We start from the raw sequence: 22,364 nt of genomic DNA on the forward strand, positions 1-22,364 counted from the left end.
AAGATGTTTTTGGGTTAGAGTAAGGATTATTGCTCACTGCTGCAGCCATTAGTTAATTGTAGTAAGAGTTTGGGCAATGTTTGATGGCAGGAATTGGTCTCAGTACTCATATTTATTCTATCTAACCAACTCCATTTGTTTTTTAACACAAGTTTTGTAGATCTTATAAAGAAGAATTTTATTAAGCTGAGCTCTAAGTAAATATATTGTCCAATTATTAGAGCAGTGGTTTGGTTGGAATAATAGGTACAATCAGAGAACTTGACAGATGCTTTTGATGTTTGATATGATGGAGTTTGGTCTGTGTTAGAAGATATGTATAACTCATCCTCTTCGATAAAACAGAAAATAGTTAAATTTGTTTAGCGTGTTGAGAAATGCAGTAATAGGTGAAGCTGGCAAAGTAGATTTGGGAGGGTTTGGGGATACTGTGATATAAGGTCTTTGAAGTTTATGTTACAGACTGAGGATGATGGGAGTGAGGATTAGATGGAGAAAGTGATATCACCCATTCTTGTTTTGCTCAAATATTTATTAATTTTACTTGTAATGGATGGATAGTGATCCTTCCACCCATTCCTCGCTAGCTAGGTCCTCCTGTGGTCTGCAATATGTATTTGCAGATAGTCTCATAAGAATTAAGGGTATGAATTGAGAATATTTCCTCAAAATCTCATTCGCCCTCTTGCAGTCTCAGTAAATGATCATTAGTACCATGCCTTTATCAAGTTCAGCTAGAGGAATGAAATTGAGAATTTCTCAGAATGAATATATTAGCATTTCTTCATTTAGTTTCGTACAACTGTTTGAGTACCAACTATGCCAGGTCGAAGATGGGTAGAGGTTGGCGGAAGATGAGTAAGACCTCAATTCTGATCTCAAGATGCTCACAGGTGAGCTTGCAGGCTTCCAACAGATAGGTAATTCCAGTACAGTATGTTGTAGTTCAAGTAAGCATGAGTCTGTGGGAGTTGGACAACAGTGGAGCTGACCTATCCAGGTGGGAGTGGGACGGAGTTGTGCAGATTCAGAGTGGGCTTCGGGGAGACAGAGTTCATATGGCAGATGTTAGTAACACAGTGATTAATGTCCCAGTTGGTAGAAGATTGGGTTTCTGTAATGGCACCCTCTTCTTGTGTTCTTCTGTTCTTTGATGCTTTCTTCTGGTCCCATTCTTTTTCTGCTATTAATCCTTCAAATGTGGGCTTCCTCCAGGCTTTTGTTTTGGGCTGCTTGTTGCTCTGCCTTGGGAGGGTCATGTTCCATTTTGTTATCGCCTGTGCTAATGACTCCCCACCCACATCTCTAGCCTATAGGGCTTTACTGAGTCTTCCACATCCTGGGTGTGACCTGACGTTAGAATGGGCGAGTCCAGCAACAACCAGACACTTTAAAGAGTTAAATACTGCCCCACTTGGTAGTTTCCCAGTACCAACAGAACTGTAAATCCAAACGTAGTAACTCAGATATATCCAGGTGATCCAGAACAATCGTTATGTCAAAGTTTGTATGCTATAATAAAGATCAAAATCTAAAATGAAGACCCCTGAGGCCGTGCCTGAGAACCACAAACCTCATTTTGAGAAACACCAGACTCTCTAATCTTTATTTCTCTTTAGCCTACACATAAGGCCCTGCTCAGTCTGGCTTTCGCCTGTCTGTCCCATACTATCCCTTGACATCCTACCCTTCTTCCTCCCAAAATGGGCTGATTCTTTTTCCTTAGGACCTCACGTTCCCTTTCCTCTGTGACGAGTCTTTCTTATTCTCTTTTTCACTGAATCTTTTGAGATCCAGGTCATTTCCCTCATGGTGTCCCTAGAATGTACGTACATGGTACCCATAGCTACTCCTGTTTGTGTAAGTACATAGTATGTACAGCCACGTAATCTGTCACAAGTTAATGATGCTGATCTTATAAAATTGATGCACTGTTGAAGCAGGAAGGCATTTACTGCACTGGGCTTATAGCCCTTGTGTGTGAGAGGTACAGTCAAGAGATCTCCTGTTGTGTGCTAACATTAGGCATAGAGTCTTTGAAGGGAAGAGCTAGGAAAATTGATTTCTGAAGTTCTGTCCTAATCCAATTCAAATGAATAAGTAATAACTTGAATTTTTTTTAAATCAGATGAGTTACCCATAATTCAAACAGTACTTTATGTTAGATTTTATTTTTGAAGAAGAAGAAGGATTAAAGGAGGTCATCGATGAAGACTATAATTTGGTTGTCAGTGAAGATTGTAATTTGGCATTTTAGGCAAAATTATTTCCTTGAATAATAAAACAGCACAGGTGTGATGCCCTTTGCCAAGTGTCCCCATTTAGTCTTAGCCCGTGTTTTCTTTAAGAATTAGTATATATGGGCAGTTTGTTTCTTGTTTCACCATAATACCAAGGTTTTGGAAAATGATGTGATTTCCCATCCTCATCATTGCTGGAAAGGGTATCAGTCACAGGTGGACTTTGCTGCTTAACCTGTACGTGTGTTGAGAGTCCTTTACTCAGTGTCCTTTTGGATAATCCAGATCCAGTAGATTTCTTTTGAACTCGTGGAAGATGAATTCTTCATGTACTTACTACTACTAATAGAAAGAATGCATTTAATTCTGTCACTTCAGAACAATGATTTACTGACAGTTAAAGAAATCAGAGGTAATTCCCTATTTTTACAGATAAGCAGCAAAGATGAAGATTTTTTAGACCTTTCTGTTGATGTGGAACAAAACACATCGATCACTCACTGCTTAAGGTAAATGGAGAGTTACTTATTTTGGAAGTTTAATGAATATCTTTGGTTTAGAGTACTTTTAAATGAATACACAGTTTTCTGGTATAGACTAAAGAAATTTATCTTGAATTTTACACAGGGGTTTCAGCAACACAGAAACTCTGTGCAGTGAGTACAAATATTACTGTGAAGAATGTCGCAGCAAACAGGAAGCACACAAACGGTAATGTAACGTTTTTAAAATTTGGTAGTAGTTCTCTGGCAGTGGGTCATGTAGATGGGCTTTCCGAGCTGAAAGTTATGCCTGAAAATCTACAGAATAAAAATGCCTAGTTTTATCATTAAGTAATTAAGACTCACTAAGTTATTCCTGGGTAAGCAACAGTCAGCTCTGCAACCTCCAGTGATTTTCTCCACTTAATGAAAGTTGTTTAAGAATCATCAACCAGTACAGTTAAAATACTTGACTTTGGAGCTTGCATGCTTTATGTAAACTTGGTCTTGGTGAGGAGAAAGAGTGGGGAAGATGCTTTTCCTCGCCTCTACTGTCGCTCCTGCTAGCCCCACCTAGGATCTTGTGCTCTCTCTCATTTGGTATTTGGTGTCGAGGAATGGAATCGCGTCATCACCATTCTTATTATTTTACTTTTTATTTTGGAACAATCTCAAGCTCAAAGAAAAGTTGTATGAACAGTACCAAGAATGCTTATTTACCCAAAACCACTCAAACGTAAGGTATGAACATGAACACGTGAGTGGCTGTTTCCCACCAAAGGGAAGTTTCCCTATTGCCATAGTCACCCCCCTGGGGCAAGTCACGCTGGCATGTTAACTGTTCTAGTGGAAGGTATTTTATTAGCTCGGATGTCCCAGTACTGTCCTTTCTGGAACAAAACAATCCAGTTCAGAAAGACATGTTATCTTAGTATTCATGTCTCTTTTGTCTTTTTACATTTGAAACAGTCTTTTCTTGGCTTTAAAAATCTCGACGCTTTTGAAAATTATAGATTATTTTATAGATTGTCCCTCTTTGGGTTCATCTCAACAATTGCCCCTCTTTGTGTTCTTATGATGAGGTTCAGGTTATGTATTCTGGTGGGCATCTCACAGAGGTGATGCTCTATTCTCATTGTATCCTCTTATCCATGATTCCAATTTGTCTCATGTGTGGGGTCCCTCAGACCACTCCTGAGACACACTGGAAGGACTCACGAGACTCTGCATGTATGGTCAGGCCCAAAGCGAAGGCTTGTTACAGGGAAAGATGGCAAAGCATCTCCGCAGAGCAGAAAGCCAGGGGAGCTTCCAAGAGTTCATTGCCATGGAGTCCCGCAAGACACCTAACCTCCTTCAGTACTGAGTAGGATATGGGGGAGGTGTCGTCTCCCCCGGAGGCTCATTACAGACCTAGTGTCCAAGGTTTTAAACTGAGGGTCAGACATGTAGGTACCCCTCTGTCTTCCAGAATTCTAGACCCTCTGAATGAAAGGAGGTGTTGAGTGTAAACCATATTGTTTGTCCAGACAATTTAGGCCTGTTGAGACACTCCTATCATTTAGGGAATGGTGGGAACACTCCTCAAATCCAAATTCTCGTATGTTAACCAAGGACTGTCCTTGCCAGCAGGCCTTTCCAGAAAGGATAGTCTGAGGCCTGCGAGGTTAACACTTTCCTGCCCATCCTGTTACTGGTGCTGTTCTGTTTGAGCACTTGACCGTTGTGATGTCTCCCAGAGGTCTTCACTGTTAAGCAATGGTTTTGTGCATTTATATAATTCATAAGTATTTTGTGTGGAGGTATTTTGAGGTTGTAAATATGCCCATTCCTCATCACACTTCTAATTTTTTTCATTTTCTAAATCTCAGCATGGACTCAAGGATTTTTTTTTTTTTTTAATTTAGTGCTTTATGCTCCATTACCATTCGGCCAGTGGGGGCCCCTTCAAGCTATCACCCATGTCTTTTTGGCATGTCCCATATTCTTGAGTGACCCTTCACTTTGTAGCGTAACAAGATGTTCTGTGCTCGTCTTGTACTCTCCTTGCCCCAACTCTGGTATCAGCCATTTATCCCAGGAGGCCTGCTTTCTTACAGGAGGAGGATGATGTTTAGGAAGCAGGACTTTGGTATATAGGTATGCTCACTGATACCAGGATGTCTGTGTTCCTGAGCCCCCTAGTGAAAAGAGCTGGACGGTGTGTGTGTATGTATGTATGTACTCCACACATGCTTACGTCTACCTGTCTATATTATCATGGATCTGTCTATATTGAGAAACCATGAAGTCACAATTATATCCACAGTTTCAGCCGACACCATAGGGTTCATTCTAGTTTTGTCCTTTATAATATTCATAATTTCCTTCTGACAGTACAGATTGGTTCCCAGTATCCTTCTGTATTTACTTACTTGGTTAGTGACCCTGTCCATAACTGATCTTACCCCTCAACCGCTATGCGTGCACACAACTCCATATTGCACAGACATGCTTTCTGCTCTGCTCAGTCTTCTCCTCTCCCCTGCCTGCCCAGATGTCTACCCTGGAGGGCCCTACCTACCTAAATGGTTACACTGAAACATTCATGAAAGGAAGAAGAACTTAGATTTTTAAATGACTGTATTTTGATCTGTATTTTGACACATGTATCTATTAGGAAGGGAGAGGTTTTAGGTGATGGGCCCAAGTAATCAAAACAGAGTACTCATTGTCCCCTTCTATTAGTGAAGACGATTAGAGTACCTCCCCTAAGTTTGGTTATGTCATGGGGGTTGATAAATTAGATTAACCCTGAAAATGTTGTAGAAGGTGCCTAAGACTATTGGTTGAGGACTAAGTGTAGCTCAGAGGAGTGCCGTGATAAACTTCTTTGGCTCCATGGAGGTAAGTGCATCTGTGAGCATGAGCTGATCTTCATCCAGAATTACAAATAGCCAGACATGAGTAATTAGAAATTGTCCAGCAACTCCAGCTGCTTGTTTTGAAGACATCCATGTGAATTTAATATAGTATTTAATGGTAGATCTTTTATTAATATGTGTGGGAAATACATATACTCTGTCAAGAAATTAGAAAACACAGATTAAGTATAAATCAGTTAACAATCGTTATTTATAGAAGCATTGTTAACATTTTTGTGCATATCCTAGATTTTTAAAGAGTGTATGTGTGTACACATGTAATTCTTGAAATGGATTTGAATTCTATGTAGAGTTTTATAATTTTTTCCCTTAATAAATTACAGACGTGTCAGTGAAAGTATACTTTTACATCATTCTTCAGAGGTGCTGCATAGTACTTTTTATATGGGCATGCCATAATCTACTGAGTTTCTCAATCTAATAGTTTAGATTGTTCCCTTTTTTCACTGCTATAAGGCTTTGATAAACATATTTTGTATGTATACCTCTACCCATACACACATTTTCACACAGGTTTTAGGCTGTTTCTATAGGATAAATTGTGTGTGGGTTTATGGAAAGATAGCAGTACAGAAATCATTTTCTACTAGGATCTAGTGTCAGCCCTTCTGATAACTTGCATTGTGATATTGGGCAAGTCATTTAACCTTTGGGGTCTCACTTGATTAGTTGCTCTCTAAGATCCCTACCAACTATAGAAGTCTATAGTTTCTAGTCTCAGAATAAAAGAACAAGATAGTGGATATACAGATCATCATTCTAATTAAACAAAAATCATTTTGACATTAAAATGTTTCAGTCTGGGGGTGCTGGGTGGCTAAGTTGGCTAGGCATTTGACTCTTGATTTCAGCTCAGGTCTTGATATCAGGGTTATGAGACCGAGCCCCCCCCCGTGGAGTCTGCTTGGGATTCCTCTCTCCCTCTCCTCCTATCCCCCTTCCTGCTTGCAAACATTCTCACTTTCAAGTAAATAAATAAATAAATAAGCAATGATTTCAGTATGTTTGGAGGACAAAAACCACATGATCACCTCAGTGGATAAAGAAAAGGTATTTGATAGAATTCAACACCTGTCTATGATAAAAACAAAACAAACAAAAAAAAAACAACCACTCAACAGACTAGGGATAGAAAGAACATACCTCAACATAATGAAGGCCCTCTGTGACAAGCCCACAGCTACCATACTCAGCGGTGAAAAACTGAAGAGCTTGTCCTCTTGGATCCAGAACAAGACAAGGATGTCTACTCTTGCCTCTTTAATTCAACATAGTGTTGGAAGTCCTAGAGCAGTTAGGTAAGAAAAAGAAAAGAAAAGAAAGACAGCCAGATGGGAAAAGAAGTTAAATTATCTCTGTTCACAGATAATATGATCTTGTACGCAGAAAACCCTAAAGATTAAACAACAACAACAAAAAGCCTTGTTAGAACTAGTAAGTATTCAGCAGAGGTACAGATACAAATTCAGCACGTGGAAGTCCATTGCATTTCTGTACCTTGACTTGAACAGTTAGTGTATAATCTGAACAATCTGAAAAGATTGTTGAACGATCTGAACAATCTGAAAAGAAAATTAGCAAAATAATCCCATTTACAGTAGTATCAAAAAAGAATAAAATATTTAGAAATTGACTTAACAAAGGAGGCCAAGGACTTATGCACTAAAAAAAATAGAAGATATTGCTGAAAGAAATTAAAGAAGGTAAAAAAATCAATGAAAAGATACTCTGTGTTTATGAATTGCAAGACTTAACGTTAAAAGGGTCATAGTACCCAAAGCAGTCTGCACATTCAATTTAATGCCTACCAAAGTCTCAATTGAGTTTTCTGATGACATAGGGAAAAAAAATCCAAAATTTCATATGGGAAATCTTAAAGGACTCTTAAAGCCAAACAATCTCAAAAGAAAAAGCTGGAGACCTTATAGTTTTTAACTTCAAAACATATTATAGAGCTACAGTAATCGAAGCAGTGTGGTAGTAGCAATAAAGACAGACATGTAGGCCAATGGTATAGAATAGAGAGCCCAGCAGTAAATCCTCATTTATATAGTCAGATGATCTCCAAGAGTGCCAGTGCTACAGATAGATAACGTACAGCTTCAACACATATTTTGGGAACACTGGATATCCACATGCAAAAGAATGAAGTTGGACCCTTATACCATATACAGAACTCAATTCAACATGGATTAAAGAACTAAACGTAAGGCCACAACTATAAAACTCCTTAAAAAAGAAACACATGGGAAAATCTTCATGACATTGAATTTGGTAATCGTTTCTTAAGTAGGACACTGAAAGCATAAGCAACAAAGGCAAAAATAAGCTGGACCATAACAAACTCAAAAACTTCTGCATAACAAAAGAAACAATAAATGGAGTGAAAAGGCATGAATGGGAGAAAATACTTGAAAACCAGTATGTGATAAGAGGTTAATATCCAGAATACATGAAGATCTCCTATAGCTCAACAACATAAACCAGGGACTCAATTTAAAAATGAACAAGGACATAGGGTGGCTCAGTGGGTTAAAGCCTCTGCTTTGGGCTCTGGTCATGATCCCAGAGGCCTGGGATCAAGCCCCACGTCTGGCTCTCTGCTCAGCGGGGAGCCTGCTTCCCCACCCCTTTCTGCCTGCCTCTCTGCCTACTTGTGATTTCTGTCAAATAAATAAATAAAATCTTAAAAAAAAATGGACAAGGAACGTGAATGTTTTCCAAAGAAGATAAAAAATGGCCAACAAGCTAATCAGAAGACACTTAATGTCACAGATCATCAGGGAACTGCAAATCAGAACCACAGTGAGGTATCCCCTCACACTTGTTAGAAAAGTCACATCGCAAAAAGAAAATAAGTGTTGGTAATGGGGAGAAATTGAAACCTTGTATACTGTTGGTAGGAAGGTTAAGTGGTGCAGCTGCTTTGGAAAACAGTATGGAGGCTCCTCAGAATACTAAAAACAGAATTACCACATGACCCAGCATTCTTGCTTCTAGATACACACCCAAAAGAATTTGAAAACAGTGTATCAAAGAGATTATATGTACTCCTTTGTTTATTGCTGCAGTGTTCACATTAACAAAGAGGTGGAAACAACTTAAATGTCCATCAACAGATGAATGGATAAAGAACATGTGGGATGGACATCTAGTGGATATTATTCTGCCTTAAAGCAGAAGGACATTTGGTTATACCACCAGGTGGATGGATCTTGAGTGTATTATGCTAAGTGAAATAAGCTAATCACAAAAGCCAAAAAGAAACATTGTAATCACAAAAAGACAATTTCTGGATGACTCCAGTTATATGAAGACTAAGTAGTCACATTCTTAGCAACAAGTAAAATGCTGGTTGCCAGGGTCTTGGGGGAGGGGCAAAGGAGAGTTGTTCAGTGGGTGTAGAGTTTCCGTGTGCAAGATGAGAAAGTTCTAGAGATCTGTTGCACAACAATGGTCCTAACTGGAAACACTGCTATACTATACATTTAGAAAGGGTTAAGGTGCAGTTTATGTTACGTGTTTCTTAACCACAGAAGAAAAAAGCATGTGGTTTGGCCTTCATTCAGATTATATATGTTCCTATATACAGACAATGTGTTCCTCAAAACTCGAGGTTTCAGTATTGGAATCCTCAAGAATGAATTTGGGAGATGTTACCTTAAAAGAAGTATTCCATGATCAAATGAGTTCACTCTATAATAAAATTTCCTCTTCATTATTTATTCATGCTTCATATTACAGACTCTGAGAAGACTCACAGAATGGGAGAAATTTATCTTTTTATCTATCTTTATGCAGAATTTATCTGTGCAGGGACTCCTTTTACATGGCCCACCTGTTGGACTGTATAGGGCTGTATACCTGGGCTTGGCAGATGTAGGTGAACAGCCAGAAGCTGATACCCAGTGGGAGGATAAAGCCCCTGAGGAAAAGCAAAGTGCTTTCCCTCAGGGAACTGGAATGTGAGGATTAGGATTCCGATGGCTTTGCTTTCCAAGGTGTTTTCCTGTCCTCTGGGCGTGGGGGTGGTGGGGGATGTTTTTTGAAGCTGCTCTGCTGTCACTCTACTCTGCCTCAGAGCAGGGTTCAGTGAGTGGCTGCACCGGGGGCTGAGCCCGCCTGACTGGTTCTCTGCTAGGCGTCCTTCCTCTCTTCACTCTTCACTTCCAGGCCTGGGGCCGGCCGTGTGAGGCATCGGGGAAGACCCGTGCGGTGCCCAGGTCAGCAGCATCGAGGTGTCATGGCCTCTGTCTCCCATCTACTCTGGTCTAGTCGTTGAGGTCCTTCCTGTTTCTGAGGGCAAGTTCTTCCGTTTTGCTCCATTTTCACAACCAGCTCCGTATCCGATTCTTCCATGTGCAGGTCCTAGTCACGGCTAGTGTCATGTTGGCAGCCTTGTCATGGCCACATGCCCTGTCACTCCTGGCATGTAGCCTGCTGTAACAGGATACCGTAGACTGGGTGTGTGACAAGCGCCAGGGGCGTCCTTAGAGTTCTGGGCGCTAGCAGTTCCAAATCAAGGCGCCAGCATGCCCTGTGCCCGTGAGGGCTCTCTTCCTACTTCCTCGAAGGTGCCTTCTCACACCGCGTCCTCACGAGCTGGAAGGATGCTGGCAGACTGTCTCGGGTCTCTGTTACAAGGATACCAGTTCCATTCCTTAGGGCTCCAACCTCATGACGTAAGCATCTCCTGAGGCTCCACCTCCTAGTACCATCACGTTAGGTTTTGAGCATGGGACCTTCTTGGGACTTTGAGGGGCTGCCTTTCCTCTCAGTGCTGACAACTCAGTCATGTGGTGTCTTCGTCACCTTTGGTCTAGCCTGTGTTCCCCTCTCACTCCTTAGCCTGCCTACCCCAGGTAGGCCTTCTGGATGGGATAGTATATGAGAATAATGGGATTTCATGTGTGTACAACTACGGAACTCTTCTGTGTGGTCATAACTTCTCTGCTGGGGCACCTGGGTGGCTCAGGCAGGTAAGTGTCTGCCTTTGGCTCAGGTCATGATCCCAGGGTCCTGTGATCCCCCCACCCCCTGCTCGGCGTGGAGCCTGCTTTTTCTTCTCCCTTTGCTGCTCCCGTCCCTCGTTCTCTCTCTCTCTTTCTCTGCCAAATAAATACAAATCTTCAAAAAAAAAAAAAAAAAAAGGTCTTCTCTGCCAACAGAATTTTATTAAGTTCTTAGGTGCTTGTGTTAGCATATTAAATTTCGCTCTGGCAGAGTTTGCCTATTAGTGCCCTTTGGCCCACATTCACCGTACAGCCCTCTTTGCTGGGCTCACAGGGCTTATACAGATGGGAAGATATACTTTAAAAGAGTGGCTTCTGGCTTTTCTTGACCAGGGGGGAAGGGTGAAAAATCAAAACAGCAGACAGCTTTGGAACCTGGCACCTGCGTTCCTGGGGCCGTCTGTTGCCTCAGTGGAGTAGCTGGTATTCCGGTCTGGGAATGGTGGCAGACAGTGCCCGTTCTCCAGCGCCCCCACTCCTGTAGGATGCTCTCACTCTGGCTCCTCTCCGAGGGACTCCCCTTGGTCTGCTGCTGAAAGAAGCTTCCGAGAGTTTCTTTACCCCAGTGGCTTTTGATCAGTGGATGAAGATGAGAGTGCGAAAACCCAGTTACCTTGCTGCCTGTGGAGAGTAGAGAAATTCAGAGCTCAGAGCTGAAGCTGCCCTCTGTGCCACCTTTCCAGAGACTGAATCCTTAGCTGGCTTCTTCCCTTTCCTTCTTGGCTCCCTCCGTCTAATTAGCCAGAAGCTAATTAGAATAGGAAGGATGTGATTGCTGCCTCTTCTTGCAGTGGTTTGATTTGTGACCTGGTGTGTAACGTCGGCAGTGCATTTTTGCCAAGAAAATAAGTCTGCCCTTCCCTGGTTTTCTAGAAAAATATTTGGATTAGATTGGAAGAGGACATGCTTGTTTTTAAAAAATCACATTGCTGATAAGCATATGTTTTCTGCCAAGATGTAAAATTTCTGTAAAATTTAAGTGGGGTCAAGGTTTCTTTTCTTCAGGAGGAGAAGGATGCTATCTTATCTTAAGATGTCCCTTACGTATTTATTATTATTACTTTGCTAATTTAGGAATATAAAAAAGTCTTTCCATTTTTACAGTTATTGGTCTTTAGAAAGAACCTGAGGAAAAAACATCATTGCATTTAGAACTATTGTATCATCACCGACTGAGGTTTATATGTTGCTGGGTTCAGTTCGATAATGTTCTCTTGATTTTCATATCTTTGAAATATCATGAGGGGTATCATTAGTCTGTAATTTTCGTAAACCTCTGTCAGGTTTTGGTGTCAGGTCATGCTGGTCTCAAAAATGAGTTGGTGATATGAACATTGGAGTACAGATGGCCCTTTTTTTTCACGACATCTGTATCTTTGGGGTAAATACCAAGTAGTGCAATTGCAGGGTCTTAGGGAAGCTCTATTTTTATTTTCTTTCTTTTGTGTGTGTGTATGATGGAACTGTTCTTTATTTTATTAATTTTTTAATTAATTTAAAAATTTTTTATAAGCATATAGTATATTTTTATCCCCAGGGGTACAGGTCTGTGTATTGCCAGGTTTACACATTTCACAGCACTCACCATAGCACATACCCTCCCCAATGTCCATAACTCCACCACACAGTCGCCAAACTGTGGAAAGGACCAAGATGCCCTTCAACAGATGAATGGATAAAGAAGATGTGGTCCATATATACTATGGAATATTACACCTCCATCAGAAAAGATGAATACCCAACTTTTGTATCAACATGGACAGGACTGGAAGAGATGATGCTGAGTGAAATAAGTCAAGCAGAGAGAGTCAAGTGTCATATGGTTTCACTTACTTGTGAGCATAAGGAATAACATGGAGGAGATGGGAGATGGGGAGAAGTGAGTGAGGGGAAATCGGAGTGTCGGGAGACAAACCATGAGAGACTGTGGATTCTGAGAAACAAACTGAGGGTTTTGGAGGGGAGGGGGATGGGGGGTTGGGTGAGCCTGGTGGTGGGTATTATGGAGGGCACGTACTGCATGGAGCACTGGGTGTGGTTCATAAGCAATGAATGTTGGAACACTGAAAAGAAATAAAATAAAAATGAGTTGGTGATGGTTCCCTCTTGCATAAAGGGGCTTGTGTAAGGTGGGTGTAGGCATAGGCATATCTCACTTTACTGTGCTTCACAGATACTGCATTTTTTTTTAACAAGTTGAAGGTTTATGGCATCCCTGAGACAAGCAAGTCTAGTAATGCCCTTTTCCTGATGGTATTTGCTGACTTCACGTCTCTATGTCATCCCCACGGTATTTCTGACTTTTTCATTATTATTACATTTGTTACAGTGATCTGTGATCAGTGATCTTTGATGTCACTCTTGTAATTGTCGGGGTTACCATAGACCATGCCGTATAAGATGATGAGCTTACCTGATACATGTGTGTGTCCTGACTGCTCTGTCCACTGGCCATTCCCCCACCTCTTCTCCTTTCCTCTGGCCCCTCTGTTCCCTGAGACACAACGGAACTGAAATGAGGCCAGTTAGTAGCCCTACAGTGGCCTCTAAGTGCTCAAGTGAAAGGAAAACTCACATGTCTCTCACTTTGAATCAAAAGCTAGAAATGGTTAAGATTAGGGAGGAAGGCATGTTGAAAGCCAGCATAGACTAAAAGCTAGGTTATTTGTGTCAAACATCAGCCAAGTCGGGAGTGCAAAGGAAACAATCTTGAAGGACATTAAAAGTGCTACTCCTGTGAGCATATGAATGATAAGAAAGTGAAAAAAAATTCTGTTGCTGATACGGAGAAAGTTCGAGTGGTCTGGAGAGAAGAGCAAACCAGCCCCAGCATTCCCTTAAGCCAAAGCCTGACCCCGAGCAAGACCCTAGGTCTCTGTGATTCTGGGAGGGCTGAGAGAGGTGAGGAAGCTGCAGAGAGAAGTCTGAAGCTGCAGAGGCTGGTCCATGAGGTTGAAAGAAAGAACCAGCTCCGTAACAGAAGGTACAAGGTGAAGCAGCAAGGGCTGGGGGAGAAGCTGCAGCAATTTCTCCAGAAGGTCCAGCTACAACAGCGATGAAAGCGGCTACACACCACAGCAGGTTTCCAGTGTAGACAAGACAGCCTTCTACTGAAAGAAGATGCCATCAAGGACTTTCAGAGCTAGAGAGGATAAGTCAGTGCCTGGCTCCACAGCTTCAGAGGACAGGCTGACTCTCACGTTAGGAGCTAATGCAGCTGGTGACTTCAGCTGAAGCCGGGCTCACTGACCATTCCGAAAATTCTAGGGCCCTTCAGAATTACTCTAAACCTACTCTGCCCATGCTCTAGAAATGGAACAATGAAGCCTGGGTGACAGCACGTCTGTTTCCAACATTACTGAATATTTGAAGCCCACTGTTTAAGACCTGCTTCTCAGAAAAAAAATTCTTTCAAATACTGCTGCTCACTCACTGATACTGCGCCTGGTCTCCCAAGAGCTCTGATGAAGATGTGCAATGAGATGAGTGTTTTCATGGCTGTTGACACGGCATCCATTCCATAGCCTACGGATCAAGGAGTCATCTTGACTTTCCAGTCTTATTCTTTAAGAAATATATTTCATAAGGCTCTAGCTGTCTAGAAAGTGATTCCTCTGATGGATCCGGACAAAGTCAATTGAATGCTTCCTGGAATGGGATACTATTAAGAACAATCAGAAGAGGTCAAAATATCCACATTTGTTTGGCGTTTGGAAGAAGTTAGTTCCCACCGTCCCTGAGGACTTGGAGGGGTTCAGGCCGTCCACGGAGACAGTCACCACAGAGGTGGTGGAAACAGCAAGAGAACTGGGGTTAGAAGTGGGGCGGGAAGATGGGCCCGCACGGCTGCCGTCTCATGATCAGACTTGGACGGATGAGGAGCGGCTTCTCGTGGATGAGCCAGGAAAGTGGATTGTTGAGCTGGAATCTGCTCCTGGCTCAGATGCCGTGAAGAGTGTTGCAGTGACCACAAAGGATTTAGAATCTAACATCAACTTAGCTGAGAAAGCAGCAGCAGCTTTAAGTGGACTGACTCTAATTCTGAAAGAAATTCTGTGGGTGAAACACTTGAACAGCCTCCTGTGCTACAAACAAATCCTCTATGAAAGGAAGAGCCAGTCGATGTGGCAGACTTTCTTGTCTTCCTTTAAGAAATTGCCACAGCCCCCACCAGCCTGCAGTGGCACCGCCCTCATCAGTCAGCCACCATCAGCAGGGAGCCAGGACTCTCATCCCCAACAGAGAGATTATGACTTGTTAAAGATTTAGATGATGGTTTGCCTTTTTTAGCAATGAAGTATTTCTTAATTAACGTATCTGCATTGTTTTTCTAGACGTAATGCTGTTGCGCATTTAATTAAATAGTAATGGTATGGTGTAAATCTAAGTTTAATATGTACTGGGAAACCAAAAATTTCATTTCACTGGCTGTATTGCGATATTTACTTACCTGTAGTGGTCTGAAACTGAACTCCCAGTATCTCTGTGATAAACCTGTCTCCTGGATTATTCCGGTTTTTCACAATATAAGATAACTCTAGAAATTTTTTTTTTTTTTTGAGAAGTCTTATATTTGAGATGATTTATTTCCCTTCTAGAAGTGGGATTACTGAGGCAAAGACCATAGAGACTCTTACACTGCTGGATTTCTTTCCAGGAATGATTATCTGTTTATGTTTATTCTTACTAATCTTTTTCAAAGGTCAGGGTAGAATAGTAAATGTTTCTGGAATAATAAGCTGCCCACCACATTTAAGATTTGTAGGATGCAGATTTACTATAATGCTATAAAATGATTCTTGTTTTTATTTCATTATAGACACTGGCTTTGTAAATTTCATTTTTTAATTATGAAAAGCGTTTTGCTTCATTGAACACATACAAAATTTGGTTCCGCTACATTTGTCAACTATCTGTCGTGTGCCAAGCGTGTTGTTGTTCAGTAGAGAAATAAAATGGGGGGAAAAAAAAGGTTTCTACCTGTCAAGATTTCAGATCCTAGAAGAGAAAAACCCACAGTCATCTAAATATTTTATGGTGTAATAAACCGTATTCGCCCACTGTGACTCCGCGAAGTGCCGATGGGGGATTGAAGGGAGGAGGTACTGATGCCAGGGGTGACAATGTGAGTTGAGCCGTCAGAAGAATAAACTTCCGTTAGATGAAGTAGAAGTTCAGAGGTCGTGCCAGGGAGAAAAGGCACTGAAGGGCATACTAAAGATTGTCCAAAATGTGAAAGATGGCCAGTTGTTTTACAGTTAAAAACTTTTCTCCTAAATTTGCAGGTCATTTAACTCCCATCCTAGAATACATGTCATCCTCATTCTTCATCTGGAGCTATTTACCTCTGGCAAACCCCTTTCACAGAATGGTCTTTAGTAATGCTTTTCTCACTGCGCCTGTCCTCCACCTGTTAGTGAGTTCTACTGACCGATGGAACAAGCAGCTCTCGGTCTCCACGCACACCCAGAGGAGTCAGCAGCTGTGAGGAACCGCTTTTCCTCCACCCATCGTGTCGGCCTCCTGTGCAGTCCGCCCGATCCTGGGGGCCTGTATTTCAGAATACAGATTTCTGAAGTAACTTTGTTCAGATTTCTGAAAAAAGGACTGTTTTGAAGCTGTATGGAGTACAAAGTCCTGTTACATTGTTTGGTGCTGATGGTTGGGGTGGGATCTTCGCAAGACATTCGGGATGTTGCTTCGCCGATGTAAAAATAACGGGTAGGAATACGCAAAAGTGGTCAGTGCTGGGCTACTCACACTTTCCGTGACCTGTTTGTTAATGGAATCAGAAAGTTTGAGAGTTCTTTTAAAGATGTGTTCTGAATGCCTTTCCTGAAATTTTGTTTCCGTGTTTATTTGAATAGGATGAAAGTTAAAAAACTGCCCATGATTCTGGCTCTGCACCTGAAGAGGTTTAAATACATGGATCAGCTTCATCGATACACAAAACTGTCTTACCGGGTAGTGTTTCCTTTAGAGCTTCGTCTGTTTAACACCTCTGGTGATGCGACCAATCCTGACAGAATGTACGACCTTGTCGCCGTGGTGGTTCACTGTGGAAGGTAAGCGCAGCCGTGGGCCGTGTGGGCCAGGATCTCTGTCCGTGGGGCAGGTGTGCAGGATGTTCTGTGCCTGCCATTTGTGGCTGGCGTGGCTTCGTACAGTACCCCCTGAATGTCCACGTTCTCCTACGCAAAATGCAGTCCTATTAACAACCTGCCACGGTGTTACTGTTAAAGGGGGAATGCAAATCACTTAGCTGCTGCTACTGTGTTCTTAACAATAACGACACCCTTAGAGTACCTTTTCACATCCTAACTTAACGGTGCCGTAGCCTCTTCAGATTCAGGGACAGTTCTTAGGTTTCCCTCTGCTTAGATGATGCTGGGGTTCCTGGAATTGCTCTGCTCACAAGACCGTGAGCTCTGAGATTCCTGGTCACAGCTGGGCTCCCTCCCCGACTCCTTATTCCTCTTCTCTCACTGCAATCCCCCTGCCGCCTTCCCCTCCTGGCCTCCTCAGACCTCTCTGAAAGCCGTGCTGGGTGCCCTTCTCATCCAGCCCTGCTCCATCTGGGGCCACGCCTCTGTGTTCACCCAGCTGCTGGATGTGTCCTGCCCGCAGTAGCTCACTGCTCGGTACGGTGTGTGTTTATCAGTTTGGGGGGCCGTCTCCGGTAGCAGAACAGGCACTTCTTAAAACAGGAAGTGATCCTCCCATTAACAAAAGATTGAAAACATTTTCAAACCTTATTTTCTACTGACAAGATTTACTCGTAGTTACGTTTCATAGGAGAGTGTAAAGGGTTTATGTTGCCGCATCCTTGCCGCGGTGATGCCTATTGCCAGCAGGCCTGTGCCTGCCCAGCTCCCGTGGTCCTGCTCCTGCGTGTCTGGCATCTCGCGGATTTCCGACAGGTGCTTCCGGACTTCGTGCGTGTGATCCTTTCATTCCGTCTCAGGGCCCAGCTCCACTGTAACCAACTTCCTCAGCTCTCCTCCCCCCAGCTGCCCCCTCCTGGGTGAGGCCTGTAGGTTGCACTACCCCTGCAACTCCGCTTTTATATCGTATGGGGCCCCGTATGGTGTTCTTGGAGAGGTCTCTCCTGTGCTCACGGTGTCCTCAGGCCAGGAGGCTGTGGTGCCTTTCTGAGCCCCACAGCAACCAGCAGTTATTAGCCCATGGGATGTATTCATACCATACTGCACTGAGCGTGTCTTGTGTTCAGGATGCACGTCCCTAAGCCACGGCTCTTGTAGGGTGAAGTTTACCAGCCTTTCTTCTTACTAGTTTCTGTAGTGAACATTTGTCTTTTGTCCTTCAGACTGCCTCTCTGCCAGAGGAACAGGCTGCTACCCTTTTCAGTCTCACACCCAAGGGTCCTCAGCCCACCCGCCTCCTTTCCTGTCTGGCTCTGTTCCTCTGCCTTTCTGAGACTTTTTCTTTATGTTCACCACTTTAAAAATTAAAAAAAAAATTCTTATCATCTCACTATAAAACACAAGACTCTAGATGAATCCTATAGGAATGGGGAAGTTTTGTTCTTGTTTTTTGGTGGCTTTTTTGTGTTTTTTTTTTTGTGTGTGTTTGTTTGTTTTGTTTTAGTTTTCTCCAGTATTAAAAGCCTTAAAAAAAAAAAAAAGGTTCTGAGGTATTTTCTTCTGTGGAGAAAGAGCAGTTCTGTTGTTTTGTCACTTTGTCACCTGAGGTACTTGTTTCACCTAATAATCAGAGGAGCCTAGGCAGGGACACATGGGAGGTTCTTATTCTATTATCTGATTATCTGATGTTGCTAATCACCATAAACAGCACTTTGTGTTGAAAATTATCTCAAATTCTATAATATAATAATTCTAATAGAATTAAAACTTAAAGAATTATATAGGAGCTTTTATAAGATTGAGTCATACTTAATCTGCGAGAGGTTAAAATCCTTGCCATGTCCTTTATAAAGCAAAGGATTTTTTTGAAAAACAAAACAAAAACAAAAAAACCCACCTGCATTTTAATGCATTTCTAGATTTCTTTATTCCAGATTTGTTTAAAATGAGCTGCAGAGGCAATTCCAAGAATTATAATGACTAAGATCCAGGTACTTAAAAATAGCACTAATAATACTAGCAAAATGTCATTTGTTTTTAAAGAAGTTTCTGAGGGTCAAGCTTCATTTTAGAACTATAGATGTGATATGTGTTTTTTTAGGCATCACAAGGTGTTTTCCTCAAGAGAAAAATGATCTCCAAGGGAATAAAACTTAGAAAAAATTCTACGTATGTTCTGTAATTTAACTCAGGGGGCTCTGACCCTTGATCCTTTCTCTCTCCCAAATGCTAAAAAATATATTTAAATTTTTCAGAGAAGCAAATTTGAAAATTATTTTAAATATTACAATTAAAAAATTATTACAAAGACCACAACAATTTTAATAGCATAGATTTATGTAAATAGAATGCTCATTATAGCTCTCAAAGTAGAGTAGTGATTACTTGATTATAAAATTGAAGGCCAGTTCACATCAGTGTAGCTTGATATTTTGGGGAGGAATAGATAAGGAGTATTTTCATCAGTTTCAGTTATTCTCCTTTATAGAACATGACGTCAAGGGCATAGAAGAGTGGTATTAATAAACATTGTATATAATTAACTTCTCTTTCTCTTTGTTTTAGTGGTCCCAATTGAGGACATTATATTGCAATAGTTAAGAGTCATGATTTTTGGTTATTGTTTGATGATGACATTGTAGAAGTAAATAGTTCCTGAATTTCTTATTTTTATTCAAAGTTGTGTGTGTATTTTACTCTTCAGTTTTTTTCTCCCAGCCTCTCATTCATATGACAGGTGATGAATATTGGATAATTGTTGAAGTTTTCAGATTGTAGTCAGATTCCTACTTCTTACTCCCCAACAGCCAACCCCAATGCTTGAATGGTCGGGTGACCTTCAAAATGCATAGAGTAAAACAAAGAAAAGCTTTCCACAAGAGAACTAGTTTTAAAAAGTCTTTCATTGTCTAAAAAAAATGATTGAGTTATAATACACCTACAGAAAGTATATGGATCTAAAGCAGCACTTGAATTTTTTTTTTTTTTAGATTTTATTTATTTATTTGACAGAGCTCACAAGTAGGCAGAGAGGCAGGCAGAGAGAGAAATTGGAGGAAGCAGGCTCCCCACCGAGCAGAGAGCCCGATGTAGGGCTCAACCCCAGGACCCCAGGATCATGACCTGAGCCGAAGGCAGAGGCTTTAACCCACTGAGCCGGCCAGGTGCCCTAGCACTTGAATTTTTTATGTGTGGGTTTGCATACACACGTATGTATGTGCACATGCACACTCTGTAACCACTCTCCAGACCAAGGGAGAGTACACTGGTAACACCCTCCGATAAGCCCCCTTATCCTTTTCCCGGTCAGTCTTCACAGTTTTCCCTCCCACTCCCCACCGTCCTCTGAACCTACTATTGATGACTGATCATTATGATTAGTTGTGCCTCTGTTTGACTATAAACGGACTCCTCCAGTGTGACTTCTTTTGTATCTAGCAGTTCACTCTTGCTGCCTATGGTAGTGGTTCTTTTTTATTGCTCCGTAATTTCTCATTATAAGAATATAACAAGTTAGAGATTTGCCTTTTTATCCCTTCCTGACTATTCTCAATAAAACTGCCTCAATCACCCCTATCTAATGCTGGATATACGCACTCATTTTTCTTGGGTAATTGTTAGGTAGGACCATAAGAAATTGCCGTTTTCGTAGGTCACAAATGGTTGGGAATTCGTGGTTTCAAGTGGGTCAGGTAATTCTGTTCCCTAGGAATAGACTTGCTGGATCGAAGGCTAGTTGTGTGTTCAGCCTTACAAGACAATGCTAAACATTTCCTCAAGGTCTCCGTTCCATTCTGCCTTCCTGCCAGCTACGTGTGGGAGCCCTGTTTACTGCACTTTCTCACCAATACTGGGCATGATCAGTCTTTTTAACTTAAGCCATTCTTGTGCAGAGCTGTTTTATAAACATAAGCAGGAAAATGAGAGGCACGATTCTAAGAAATGTGCAAGACTTTACTGGACTGTAGAGCTCATTTCTGTACTAATATTTCCATTTTGCCTCACAGAAAATAGATGCACAAGCTATTGAAGAATTCTACGGGTTGACATCAGATATCTCAAAGAACTCAGAGTCTGGTTACATCCTTTTCTATCAGTCTCTGGACTGAGCGGGACCGTGATGAAGAGATACTTTCTGCCTCATTTCTTCTCTGGTTATTTTGGAAAGGATCAAGCACTGATTTTTCAAGACAAGAGAAATGCAGGAAGCTCAGGGGGCAGTAGCACACTTTGCACACAATAAAGCAAAGACTATGGATTAACACGCTCTTCCTATCATGGTAGTTGATTTATTTGCTCAGGTATCATGCTGTCTGTGCAGTTCCACACAACAAGGAAGTGAAATCAGAGATAGCAGCTCCTCTTGTAAAACAGCCTTCCAGTAACTGATATGCATTTCTCTTTATTAATTGCACCAGTAATGAGTTGAACTCCTTGGGGGTGCTGTAGAAAGACTAGGAATCTGTGCTAGGTTGTATTGATCATTTAAGGAGGTCACACCGAACACACTGCGTAAATTTGCCCATGTTGAAGCCACACAGAAGGAATATTTAGTGTCTTTTCAAGTGTAAACCAGAACTGCATTTGGGCTCAACACTTGCGGTTGCCTTCCTGATGTCAGAACTCAGCTCACTAGAATCCAGTGTCAGGAAGGCAAATATGTTTTGCTTCTCTGAAGAAGCTTATAATAATATACAGTATATGTATATGTAGGGAACAATTGGTCAAAAGTGGCTTTTTGTTTTCCCAAGGGGAAAGACTGGCTTTGTAATTATCATTTTTTTTCTTATTTATTTTACTTAAAACTGGTAGAGTCTTAAGTATTTTGTGAAGTGCCCATGATTCTGTCAGTAAAATTGAGCATATTTTTATTAGTTTTTGTCAGTTTTACTAGTCCTTTTGTTTGTTTCTATTTTGAAGGTGAATTTTAAACTCTATTTTAAAGTCCTAGGATACCTTAAGAAAAATTTGCAATGCGAGGAGATAAATACTCTTTTTCAGGAGGAACTGATATCTCTGGCTAATATTTGTCCTTTGTTAGAGTTTATAAATCAGTTGTTCAGCTTTAATCTCAGCACCATAAAAAACTGTCAGAATCTCCCTGTCATAGTTGGAAGGATGAAGGAACGTGTGGCCCCGTGGGGGCGCACCAGTCCTGACCACTCTCAAGTTCTCGGACGTTTCAGGATGAGGCCGTGCTTGGAAAATTGGTGTCGTAGCAGTTATGTTGTTTTCAAACGTCATTCTTTACCCGGGAAAGAAGTAATCTGTCAGAACCCCAGCAGGCCCCGAGGCTCGCTGCACACACCGATGAAGATGAAGTGTTTGTGGCGCAGGCCGGGCACACGCGGAGCAAGTCCTTTTCTCTTCCTCCCACCCCCTCCCGCCATCTTCACAAACCTTACTGGAAGAGTGTTCAGAGATTACACTTTGCCTTTGTTAAGACTTTCTTCTGTTGGGAGTTTGAAGAAGTAATATATGTCATGTCAAGTGCACGTGAACCATGGCGGTTGGCACTTTTCCACGCATCATTAAGTTGTCGGACGGTGGCCAAAGGTAACATGCAGGAGATGATTGAATACAGAGTCCAACTCACAGCGAT

At 41.7% G+C, this 22,364-nt stretch overlaps 4 protein-coding genes across 7 annotated transcripts in view; 2 read left to right on the top strand and 2 right to left on the bottom strand.

The window, feature by feature from the left end:
- The window catches only part of LOC309848522 (ubiquitin carboxyl-terminal hydrolase 12-B-like), a 176,695-nt gene extending 157,289 nt beyond the window's left edge, over positions 1-19,406 (top strand). The window contains exons 5-8 of the mRNA XM_082700224.1: positions 2,673-2,749; positions 2,868-2,951; positions 16,526-16,723; positions 19,328-19,406. Of these exons, the coding sequence (XP_082556350.1) occupies positions 2,673-2,749; positions 2,868-2,951; positions 16,526-16,723; positions 19,328-19,340 (372 nt within the window). The 3' untranslated portion in view covers positions 19,341-19,406. The remainder of the gene's footprint in view (positions 1-2,672; positions 2,750-2,867; positions 2,952-16,525; positions 16,724-19,327) is intronic.
- Positions 1-22,364, bottom strand: part of MTMR6 (myotubularin related protein 6) — an 821,484-nt gene that overhangs the window by 313,866 nt on the left and 485,254 nt on the right. The window lies entirely within an intron of this gene.
- The window catches only part of LOC309848512 (uncharacterized protein), a 321,975-nt gene that overhangs the window by 215,840 nt on the left and 83,771 nt on the right, over positions 1-22,364 (top strand). The gene's annotated exons all lie outside the window — the stretch shown is intronic.
- Positions 1-22,364, bottom strand: part of LOC309848517 (ral guanine nucleotide dissociation stimulator-like) — a 729,203-nt gene that overhangs the window by 212,009 nt on the left and 494,830 nt on the right. The gene's annotated exons all lie outside the window — the stretch shown is intronic.

Source organism: Mustela nivalis (genome assembly GCF_964662115.1).
Source record: "Mustela nivalis genome assembly, chromosome: 15".
In the NCBI taxonomy this organism is placed as follows: Eukaryota; Metazoa; Chordata; class Mammalia; order Carnivora; family Mustelidae; genus Mustela; species Mustela nivalis.